The sequence below is a fragment of the Abramis brama genome (assembly GCF_963993115.1).
Source record: "Abramis brama genome assembly, chromosome: 6".
In the NCBI taxonomy this organism is placed as follows: domain Eukaryota; kingdom Metazoa; phylum Chordata; class Actinopteri; order Cypriniformes; family Leuciscidae; genus Abramis; species Abramis brama.
This window is the reverse complement of record NC_139968.1, coordinates 36,656,221-36,667,699: the sequence shown is the minus strand read 5'-3', so window position 1 is coordinate 36,667,699 and position 11,479 is coordinate 36,656,221. Positions and strand designations below refer to the sequence as shown.

The window sequence follows — 11,479 nt, the reverse complement described above, 5'->3', positions numbered from 1 at the left end:
TTGGTAAAACTATGTGTGAAAGTGGTCTTACACTGTTAAGAAATTATGTATATCATAATTATTTTAAATAATAATCAATTATTTACATGTGATGGAAATGACATTAGTTCAGTGCAGATCGGAATATATGTCAAAAAACACCAATTTGTCTTATAATGTAAGTGCGTTCTCTTATGGATCATTAAACTAGACTAGTTATATTTAACTGTTAGACTGCGACAGTTTTGATTTGAACCCTTTTTTTCCCCCTCAAGTTCACAAGGCCAAAAGTGCCTGTAGTTGAAGAACCACCCATATATATAAAACGCACATTTACTTGCTCTTTTACTGATATAGGGCTGATGATATAGTCAATATGTGTGTGACTGTGTGTAGCATATATCAATATATAAGTAGGCTATAGCATAATGTTTGTCTATGTTAAAAATATAATCTTAACATAAAGCCATAATTATATATCATATAAGGCCTTTCCGCACAGATTATCTTTCATCACTCGATCTCTGCAATGACGCATGAGAGAAGTAAAACAAGTAAAACTAGATCCTTGAATGATAAGTGAGCCGTTTTCTAAACAAGTTCAAACGCAAAAGTTTGTGTATATATATATATATATATATATATATATATATATTAGGGGTGTAACGGTACACAAAAATCACGGTTCGGTACGTACCTCGGTTTTAAAGTCACGGTTCGGTTTATTTTCGGTACAGTAAGGGAAAGAAATGCAAACATTAAACTGCAGGTTGTTTATTACTATAATTTTTTTTTACAAGTTGTTTACACTTTTTTAAACACTTTTTAATAAAATAGATATAAAATAAAAAAAGAAATAAAATACTGCTGCAAAGTTCTCCACTAAATAAAATACTCTCAGTCTCAAACCAATATCACATAATAAAATATAATGAAAAATATAAATAAATAACTATGATTACAGTGCAGGAACAGAAAATAGCCCTATATTAAAATAATATTAAACAAATATATTAATGTATTATTATTTTTCAATAATCAATCAACATAATCAATTTAAGATTTTTTTTTCACTTTTTTAATAATTATCAAAATAAAATATAGTCCAAAGCTATTATTACCAGAGCATGTGATCAGAGCAGGTCATTTTACCATTGTTGCCAGCATGACTATACCAGCTGCTCAGCAAACAGAAGTCTAGTTACTACTGAGAAATGTCACCTTATTTGAGCGGACTTTGCTTTTCCAGTGCGTGATCGGTACATGATTGAAGTGTTTGGGCCGTTAACGACAGAGCAGAACGCAAAGCGCAAACAGGGACTCGAACATTGAGCAGAGAGCGCAGCGGGTCGTCGACACACACACCACGGAACGGAGAGTGCGGCGGCGCGCACACGAAGCGGAAAAGCTTTTTTTCGCCCTGCAGTCTATTTCATTGGTTTAGGTTACAGTGACGACGGGTAAAACACTGGTAAAACCAGAGAATGTCTAATAGGAAAAAACATTAGAATCAGCTGCAGGGCGGGATTTGCGCTGAACGCGGAGACTTCCGCCACTTAATATGTTCGTGTGGAAACACGAAAATGTACCTATGTTCCGCACACAAAATATTGCATTCAGGCATTCGGTACACACGTGCACCGAACCGAAAGCCCTGTACCGAAACGGTTCGGTACGAATACACGTACCGTTACAGCCCTAATATATATATATATAACGCACCTTTACTTGCTCTTTTACTGATATAGGCCTGATGATATAGTCAATATGTGTGTGACTGTGTAGCATATATCAATATATAAGTATAGCATAATGTTTATCTATGTTTAAAATATAATATTAACATAAAGCCATAATTTTCTGAAGAATGTCTGTAACCAGAGTTGATGAACTCCATTGACTTCCATAGGAAAAAATAAATAAATTACACTATGCAAGTCAACTGTTTGGTTACCGACTTTCTTCAAAATATCTTCTTTTGTGTTCAGCAGAAGAAATAAATTCATACAGGTTTGAAACAACTTGAGGGTGAGTAAATGATGAAAGAATTTACATTTTGAAGTGAACTATTCCTTTAATGTGGCTTGTTAATTCAGCCTAAATTAAGATGAAACAAGCTGACTGGAAAAAGGTGAAGGTTGTAACTTGTCAACTCAAAAAATCACCTTTATGCAAATAAATGTCAACATTCTTTGTTTTCATTTTGATAATTATTTTGAAAAACAACTGTTAAGATTATTGCACATAAAATTTTTAAATCACCATATAGCCTATTTATGTCTTTAAAATGATTTCTTTCATTTCATTTGCTATTTGAAAACATAAATGATAAGCCTGCACATATTAAGAAATTTCTCCTGTTGGTTTTAAATCCCAGTTTTTCCTTTTTCAAATGTCACATTAAGAAACAGTACACAAATTAAAAAAACACTGTATTTATTGTACTAGTACTGTATTTCACACAAAATGTTTGCATCCCACACCATGACAGCTAAAAACTGTATTTCATATTGGGGCAATTCCGCGCAAAAATGTCACATCCATAACGCCAACTAAATACAATGGCATTGTGTTGGCGTTATGGATGTGACAGTTTTGCGTGGAATTGCCCATTGGCTATATTTTTAAAGTAATAGAGCACTGTTGAAGACTTTGCTATTATTGGTTTGGCAGTTGTATTAAAAAACAAAACAAAACAAAACAAAACAAAACAAAACAAAAAAACACGGAAAACAAGACAGTTGCGTAAGGCAATAGGTGGGTTTCAGTCACGTGATTATGATGACGCGCGAAGGCGGGGCGATTTCAGATGGAGGGCAGGAAGTAAACACGGAGAATACGTCTATGGAGGAAACCGTTGCGGAGTGTCTGTATTGTACCTTTAGCCGATTTTTTGACCATCCGTTTACACGTTTTTTCAACTCTGACCCATATTCGATTCATGTGTTTACACTTGCCATACTATCTGAAACATCGCGCATGCTTAAAGGGTTCAATTCTCTTGCACAGATGGGCGGACGTGAAATATGCTTGATCCTAGCTCTGCGATGTATGCGAAGTTCGCCAAACATCACCATGACTATGAGGCGGAGGAGGACGAAAAGTGCCATCATTGCACATATGCTTCAGTTATTGTGTGTGAGAGAGATCAGGACTGGTGGGAGCATATTGTGTTTAAAATATTGGCTTTAACCGCGGAGACGTTAATGCCTCAGATAATCCGATCTGCCTGTTTACATGACAGTCGCACTGGCACACATATCCGATTTATTTCCACATATGAATGAGGCCTGAAACCGATCTCGAAATATCCGAATGCATGCGTTTTTTTTCCTGTTTACACTGACTGTCATAGAACACATCCGATCTGTGTCACATATGAGCAAAAAATCGGAATTAGGTCACGTTTCACTGACAGTAAATGAGTAAGTAAATGAGCATTTAACGACAACCTAATGCTATATAAACACAGACACAAAAAACATGTTGGCTAGCTAACATACCTCCGACGAAGTGGTCGTTGCGGACACAGACATTAACAGACTCTGCTCCTCCCGACCGCAGACGTAACTTACGTTAAAAATCCACTTTTTACGGCGTTGTTCTGTGAGCTTTTTACATTTCTCACCTTTATGAGTGACAATCTTCAGTACTCTATAAAAACCCTTTCCCTTTTCTCGATTAGAACGATTGGAGCAGCCGTAAACTACACAAAACATTGGCATTTTTCAGACGGCAGATCCTCAGCTATTTCACTTCCTGCCCTCCATCTGAATTTCGCGCTCTCGCGATGCAGCAGCGTGACGTCACGTGAAACCAACCTATTTGGTTATTCTTTCTGTAAAGTAGATACAGTAAACTATTTTTTTTAAATCAGTGTCATTATTTTTATAAATAGCCTGCTATTTTATTAAAGTCTGTGTATAGTTTATCACTAGAGAGCCATCTAGTGTCCTAACCAGGAACTCTCCTTTCAGAAAAGGTGAAAATAAGATCCACTGACATACATTCAATAGAAATTAGTTGAGTAGACACTGTGTTCATATTGTTAAAGGGGTCATGTGATGAAGACGAGCCTACCAGCCCGTCTTCGGGGAGAAATGTGAGTCCGTGTATGGATGTAAAAGGATGGCGCACTCGCAGAAGCACTTCGTGCAAGGTGGAATTTATTTACAGTGCCAATAAGAAGACCGTCCACAGTGAAGAATATGTACAGGTGCACACAAAAAGAAAAGAAAAGAAAAAAAATCCCTGAAAGTACAACAAAAAAATAAAGACGAAAACTCTTCAACAAAAAAAAAACGTATCTACCGTACACCAGTTCACAAAGGTTTTGGTTTGCTTGAGGCACCACAGTTGCACTCTCGCTTTCCGACTTGGTTAACAAGTGATGACTTCAGGTTTGGCCTTGGCTTAAATAGGCCAAGCCCCGCCCCTTTTTGGGCCACACCAATCCCCGAAACATATAACAATTAATAAACATACAAATACTTCATCTATTTGATTATCCATTCCCAATATATTATATATATTAATAATACATTAATAATATATTTATAATACACATATACACAAATAAAACCATACATTCACACATAATACACTTAACACATAATTTTTCCATTTGAGTACACCCCTATTCACACTAGACAATGGTTTCGTCAGCTTCCGGTTTTGATGCGCCGACGCGACCCCGCCATGACGTCATAAACGGCCGCCGCTCAATCGTTCGGTTCGGCCGCTGGCGCTGGAAGACTGACTACGCCCACACAGACAAACAATACGGACGACACAATCAGACAGTGCAATGTAAGTGTATGAAATGACCGGGGAATGAATATGGAAGGGAGAGTGGAGAAATGGATGAATGTCCAGGTGCTATCATCATTGCGTGTGCACCCACTCCTATGATAGCTGCTATGGTAGGGAGGAACGAGATGTTGATGAATGAGGTCAGTATGTATGTGCGTATATATGCCTGTGCCAGTGCTGCTTCCCCAGCGGTGGCAGCTAATGTGACTTTATCACAGGTCATGACATGGTTTTTTCTTTTCTTTTATTGTGTTCCCTTAGGTGCAATAGTATTACTATAGTTTTTTGGACAAAAAACATTTAAAATTTAGTGATTTATGACCTTTTCCCACCCTGTTTCTCATGCTCTGATTCAAACAGTCTGTTTTGGGGGTGTTTCCCCTTTAAGAGTTCAGTGTTAACACCCACTGTTATGATTGGATAACATAGATATATCTATGATTGGATAACATCAGTGCCTATGCATCAATTGTTAACGCCTCCTTGTCAAAATGTGCGGTTTTTGCGGGGCTGTGTTTACCGTTACCATAGTAACGGGTGATGCGTGCGAGGCAATAGCAATGATGTTTGAGTCGAAAATCAGAGGAAATGAACCATCAAAACAACTAAGAATGCATCAGCCCGTCCACATAGAAAGTGTGAAACTATTTTGTCAGTTTAACAGCCTAACGTTACATCTTTTAATAGCCTACGGGGCATGAACATGACGGTCATAAAACAATAAGTAGGCTAAAAAACACAGTGATTATTCATAATGAATTAAACTGCAATTAACGTTTTAAAAAAGTTTAAAGTTTTAAATAGCCTACAATACTTACAGTTTGCGTCGTCGTTGTGTAGCCCAGAATAGTCCACACGGCCTTATCTTGTACAAAAGTTTTCTGGCAAAGCCAGCATCAAACTGCGATTGTTCTCAACTGTCACTCATCCTTGAAATGTGGAGAACACACGCTTAAATTAACACTGCCGTAACTGGGACGTCCGCGAAAAATAAACTGCATCCATCTTCCCCTGACGTCTGGATCTTTCAGCAGCGTATATTATTCAAACATGTTGTTTGTCCACAGCCAGGAACAGCACATCTGCGTGACATCGCAGTCTTCTTGTAAACAGACCCACTCGCTGCACGTCGACTGAACACATGTGAAGCGCGTGACAGATGCGATGATGAAATGAGGCGTAGTTATCTTGCGCTTGAAGCGTAGTTGTCTACGCTGGAGGCGGTCATATGCAAACGACTGGTGCGTCACTTCGTACCGTGGCGTCACTTCATACCATGGATCCAGAACGAGCTGTATTTAGAGCTTGATTAAATAAATGATTCGTTTATAATGGGGAGGACGTCTTAAGCTATGAAACTTGCAGGACGTTTTAATGGTACAAAGACCTCTTATATACCAAAAGATCAAGGCAAATTTGGTTTCTCATGTCATGACCCCTTTAAGGATTGAGTTGAACAACTTTAGTAAAGGTTAAAGATTTAATTCTAAAATATATTAGGCTAAAAGACACGCAAATAGTAATGATTTCCTCCTGTTGGTTTTAAATCCCAGGTTTTTATCAAATGCCTCAAAGTAACAGTACACAAAATGAAATTAATAAAAAAAAATTAACATCCCAGACCAGCAGAGGACCAAAAACTGTATTTCAATATATACATATATTTAAATAATGACTGTTTTAGTGTTGGAAACTGTACGTTTTATTAAATGTACAATAATAATGAACAAAGAAACTCAATGAAGATCAACCAGTAAAAAACAAAGCAAGGTAAAACAAGCCAAAAAAATGAATATAAAATAAATCCGAATCAGTGGATCCAAGGGTATTTTTACACGACAACGATGTACTATAAACGGAAAAGTTTACCATTTGCATTTTCCACGCACAGAGCACAACATTTTCAAAACAATCCCCGTTCACACGGTTCAGCAAAAACATTGTATTTTAATGCCAGGCCAGTAGATGGAGATGTCATTTTGTAACTAAACATGTAATAGGCATGAGCATGAAGTCACCGTTTACACAAATTCATGTTTTTGTAGTTTACACAGAGATGATAACAGTATAATTTAAAAAAAAAACCTTGCCATTTGAAACCCATTTTCAAAAGTATGTTTTCAGGGACCAAAAACACTGTTACTGTGTAAATGAACAGCCAAAACGGATAAAAGTTTTCAGTTTTTAGTTGAGTAAACGGCCCCTTAGTGAGTTTGTGAAACCAAGAATAAACCCACAAACTAAAGTAATCTTTAATCTTTGCTAATTAGATGAATTGTATTGTTTTGTTTGTTACGCACGCTCATCATTATGAACACCTCATCCCTGAACGTGCCTCCTTTTCACCTCTCCTGGATGTGATGATGTCATAAACTAAAACAAAAACAGTAGCCACGCCCACCAGAACAGAGAGGACCAATCGGGCGACAACTTCAGAAGCATCACAACAGAAAGCGCAATCTGAGGAAATAAAAAAACAACATCATGACCAACAACATACAGTACAAAACAAATAAGGCATCCAAGATAATTATGTCAATAATTAGTAGTATAACTAACACACCTGAACATGGCTGGCAGAGATCAGTGTTGTTGAGATGTGTGGTCTGGTTGCTGATGGGATTGTTCAGCACACAGCTGTAGGAATCATCCAGACACTCCAGATGTAAAGAGAGGCTTCTGTTGAGATCACACACACTGATGCTGGACAATACACTGATTCCTTTGTACCAGGAGAGAGTCGCATCACACACATTCAACACTGAACACAGCAGCACACATTTGGACACTGACGATCCTGATGATGAATTTGGCGGGAGTTCACTGATAATAACCGGAATGGGCAGACGAGCTTAAAAACATGAAAGAATAAAGAGAAATGTAGCTTTCCTGCAACTGTCATAGCATACAAACACAGTGCAGCCTGTTTATCTCTACTCACCGTAGACAGTAACGCTGAATCTATGTTTGGTATGTGTTTTGCTGCTGATGGATATTTGATAAACTCCAGAGTCTGTGATTCTGGTGTTTGTGATTGTCAGAGATCCAGTCTGATTGTCCACCTTCAGTCTGTCTCTGAATCTCCCGTCAAGAACATATTCCTTTATTGAGATGTCGTTGGTCTTGTGGTGGATTTTCGCCAAAAGAGGCCCGTTGGTTCCAAAGTTCCACATGATCAGATCATTGGGCTGTAGTTCAGTATCAGCCTGTAGAGTGACTGAATCTCCCTCCATCACTGACACTGACTTCACTGCATCTGTGTCAGCAAACACTCCTGGAGAACAAAGAAAAAACAAGTCAATTGTGCAGATTAAGGGTCTTAAATAAATTAAGCTTTAACTGAACTTTGTGGTATTGAAACAATTGCAAACTCTGTAAAGTCCAATTTTGGCTTTCAAATGAGATCCTTTAAGATAAATAGATCTCAGAGAAGCATCTTCGTATGTTTGTAACTTACCAAACAAACGGCAACAGCACAAACAGAACAAAATTGATCTGTCGAACATTTTCCTCAGCAGTTCAGGGATCTGAACTATCACTCAAGGTGCTCAAGCTTTAAACTCTGAAAGCACTGTGGTTTGCAGTCGATGAGAACAAGCCGGATCTCCTCCGCTTCTTTCTCCTCCCTCCACAGATACCACAGCAAATCTGATCATGCAAAATGGTGGACATGTAAGAGAGTTTCCTGCTAAAAAACAAACACCTTGGCTGAAATGATTTCACTTACAAGTCACTGTGAATTCAATGAAGCCGTTTGCAAAGTGCAATCCCTGCAAATGGACAACTTTACATCTGGATTGTTTATTGTTGTATTGTCGCAATCCTACTAAATAATGTGCATGTGCTCAAGATCGTTGATGCTTGTGAGCCTACAGAAAACAGGACGACTGCTGATTGTCATGATAACAGTGTGATTTCTTTCACACTGAACTAAACCCAGACAGCAACATAGTGTCGGGCCACATCTGGTACACATCTGGATTCTATGCATACCAGATGTGGGCCGGATCTGGGCCAACACTATGTTGCTGTCTGGGGAGATTAATTCTTGTTGATTTTTGCAATAAAAGCTGCAGTGTAGTAAAGTTAAATGTTGGAAAACTAATCAGTTTTCCACTTTTAGGGTATACGTTTACACAACATCACTGTACTAAAAATGGAGAAGTATATCCTTTGCATTTTTCTCGTACAGACGACAGCATTGTCAAAACAATCCCCATTTTGATCAGCGGAAATGACTAAAAACGCTGTATTCTGCTGTCAGGCCAGTGGATGGCAATGTCACTTTTTAAATAAACACACACACCTATAGACTGAACATGTAATACACATGACAGAAGCGTTTTCACTACAGAGTTCACAGATATAGAGTTTTGTAGTTTACATGATAATTATAGACAATAATGGTGTCAATTTCAAAGGTTTGTGTTTTCGGGCCCCCAAAATGTCATTGTTGAGTAACTGAACGTCCAAAACGCATAAAAAACACATAGAAGATTTCCGTCTTTAGTTGAAAATGGTGTAGTGTAAATGGCCTAATGTGATAATGAAGGCAATAAAATCATGTCACGAACAAATGGATTTGAAAATAAATAAATAATCCTATTGTGTTTTTGCTGTGACTGTGATTCTGTGTTTTGGAGTCAAAATGAATCTAGCTGCTCTGGAGAGAAATGTGGTTTGATGTGGTAACTGATTGTACTGCACAAACAGCTTGTGCAATTGTGGCCTTTTTGTTCCCCTTTCCTGCTGATATGATGCTCACAATACAGTTTTTCTATAAAAATATAATACTATTAATGCTGATGTTTGACATACTAAATCATTCTTCTTATTGTTTGATTGTGACACATTAAAATGCCATATACTTTGGATTAAGATTGACTTGATTGTTCATGACCTTGATCTTGCAGTGCGATGTTTTAGTAGAACTTATCAAGCTTCTCAGAAATAACCGTTGCTATCAAACCTAGATCCCACATCCTGAAGATGACCAGATGACATTAAAAAAAACATCTTTTTTTGTGTGCGTCAATGCCTGGACAGAAAACAGTCAACAACCCAGACAAAGCACAAAAAGCCTGAATGAATCCAATATGGCCGCTCAGCACATCAACAGTAGTAAAACATCAGTAAAATACTGTTCATTAGCACTTCTGTTTGTCTGTGCCTTAAAAGTCAGTTGTGCACACAGTGCTATCCAACATGTATTTGTGGACATGACATTATCTGTGCAAAATACCGCTTTTTATGTGTTTGTATCCTGAAAGAGAAAGCACAACAAAATGTTGCCTGAGGTGTCCATCTTAGTTTTCTGACCTGTGTACCAAAAAAAATTCCCAAAAAATGTTTTATCAATAAAATGTTCCCAACTGAGCCAAGAAATTATGTGGGAGGGTTAAAAATTAGTTTGGTCATACATACATTTTTTTTTTTACTATTATTATAAAGTTAAAAATACTAGTTATCAAATAACTAATTTGGCCTAAACCAACTAAAATGTGTTGACCCAACTGCATTTACATCAAGGTGGAAAAGGACTTTAATCATATAAAACAAAAAAGATTATACCAAATGTATTAAATAATTTTACCTTGCTGGAGAAATCAGGTCATATCTTCTGACAGTTATGCTTCTATAAAATCTCGTTTTTTTTTTTTTTTCAGGTTGGTTGAAGTTATAATTAGTAATCTTAAATAATTTATTTCATTTCAACAAAAGCAGTTATTGTAGATGTTACCATGAAGTATAGGCGTGAGCGGGGCACAAACTACAAAGTACTTCCATGCCATCATGACAAAACTTAATGTATTTACAAGTTTCCATATCAAAACTATATAGAGAAAAACATTTGCCAAAATTCTGAAATCTTTGGAAGATATCACTGAACATTTATTTAACCATAGCAAAAGTAGATTTCTTATGTGAAATTTTCATATCTTTTGTGTTCACTTAATATTAGACAAATCTGATATTATTTTAATCTCCAATATGTTATTTAACAGTTGATATGGTTCTTTAATGCTCCGCTAAGCAGAAGACACTAGCAGGGTTTAAATCCCAGTTGGGGAACGTTGTAACACTAAGTAACAATGAGCCCCTATTAGAATTATTCTATTCTATTCTTTTATGAAATCTATTGAAACAACATGAGAAAAAAGTGAATAAAGACTGAAGGTCAATGTTCAGAAATTAATTATTTATGTTATGAACTATGTTAGCTGTGTTTTCCGGGGTGTTCGATGTCAAACTCAAAAATGAAGTTTTAATTATTGAAAATGCTATTATTAACATGAAGATTTTCACAATTGTATTTTATATAGAAAATATTAGTAGTAGTACTTATGGGACGGCATGTGTCAAAATGATTTACGACTTTGACCTTTGACCTTTTGGCAGGTTGAACTTCCGGTGACCTTTATGATTGACGGGTTGAACTTCCGGAATGCGGTCATGGGATTAACCTATTGACCCTGCTAGCCTATCGATCATGGGTTTTGACAGTTAGTTTTGAACTATGACCTAGCTAGGACTAAATCATAATTTTGACGGGTAGTTTTGTCCTATATTAATAGAACAGATGTTTTTTGCCGTTTGTTTGAACTTTGTCCCAGTTATATGTGTGTGTGTGTGTGGTTATATGGCTTGTGTCAGAGACCTGCGCCCCCACCGCAGTGAAAGTGAGAAG

General features: G+C 37.1%; 1 protein-coding gene across 1 annotated transcript; it reads right to left on the bottom strand.

The window, feature by feature from the left end:
* Positions 1 to 6,475: 6,475 nt before the first annotated feature.
* Positions 6,476 to 8,581, bottom strand: LOC311084860 (uncharacterized protein). The gene is made up of 4 exons (XM_084117152.1): positions 8,249 to 8,581; positions 7,733 to 8,065; positions 7,355 to 7,642; positions 6,476 to 7,251 (listed from the first exon to the last, which is right to left on the bottom strand). Exons 1-4 carry the CDS (start codon positions 8,295 to 8,297, stop codon positions 7,100 to 7,102), a joined length of 822 nt encoding a protein of 273 aa, XP_083973278.1. The 5' UTR covers positions 8,298 to 8,581; the 3' UTR covers positions 6,476 to 7,099.
* Between the last annotated feature and the right edge of the window lie 2,898 nt (positions 8,582 to 11,479).

Bases quoted from the DNA above. Each gene is read 5' to 3' on its own strand.
- LOC311084860 (XM_084117152.1), bottom strand. From the start codon at position 8,297: ATGTTCGACAGATCAATTTTGTTCTGTTTGTGCTGTTGCCGTTTGTTT. The intron at 7,643-7,732 runs GTGAGTAGAGAT...CATGTTTTTAAG, and splicing joins ATTCAGCGTTACTGTCTACG to CTCGTCTGCCCATTCCGGTT. The intron at 7,252-7,354 runs GTGTGTTAGTTA...TTATTTCCTCAG, and splicing joins TCTCTGCCAGCCATGTTCAG to ATTGCGCTTTCTGTTGTGAT.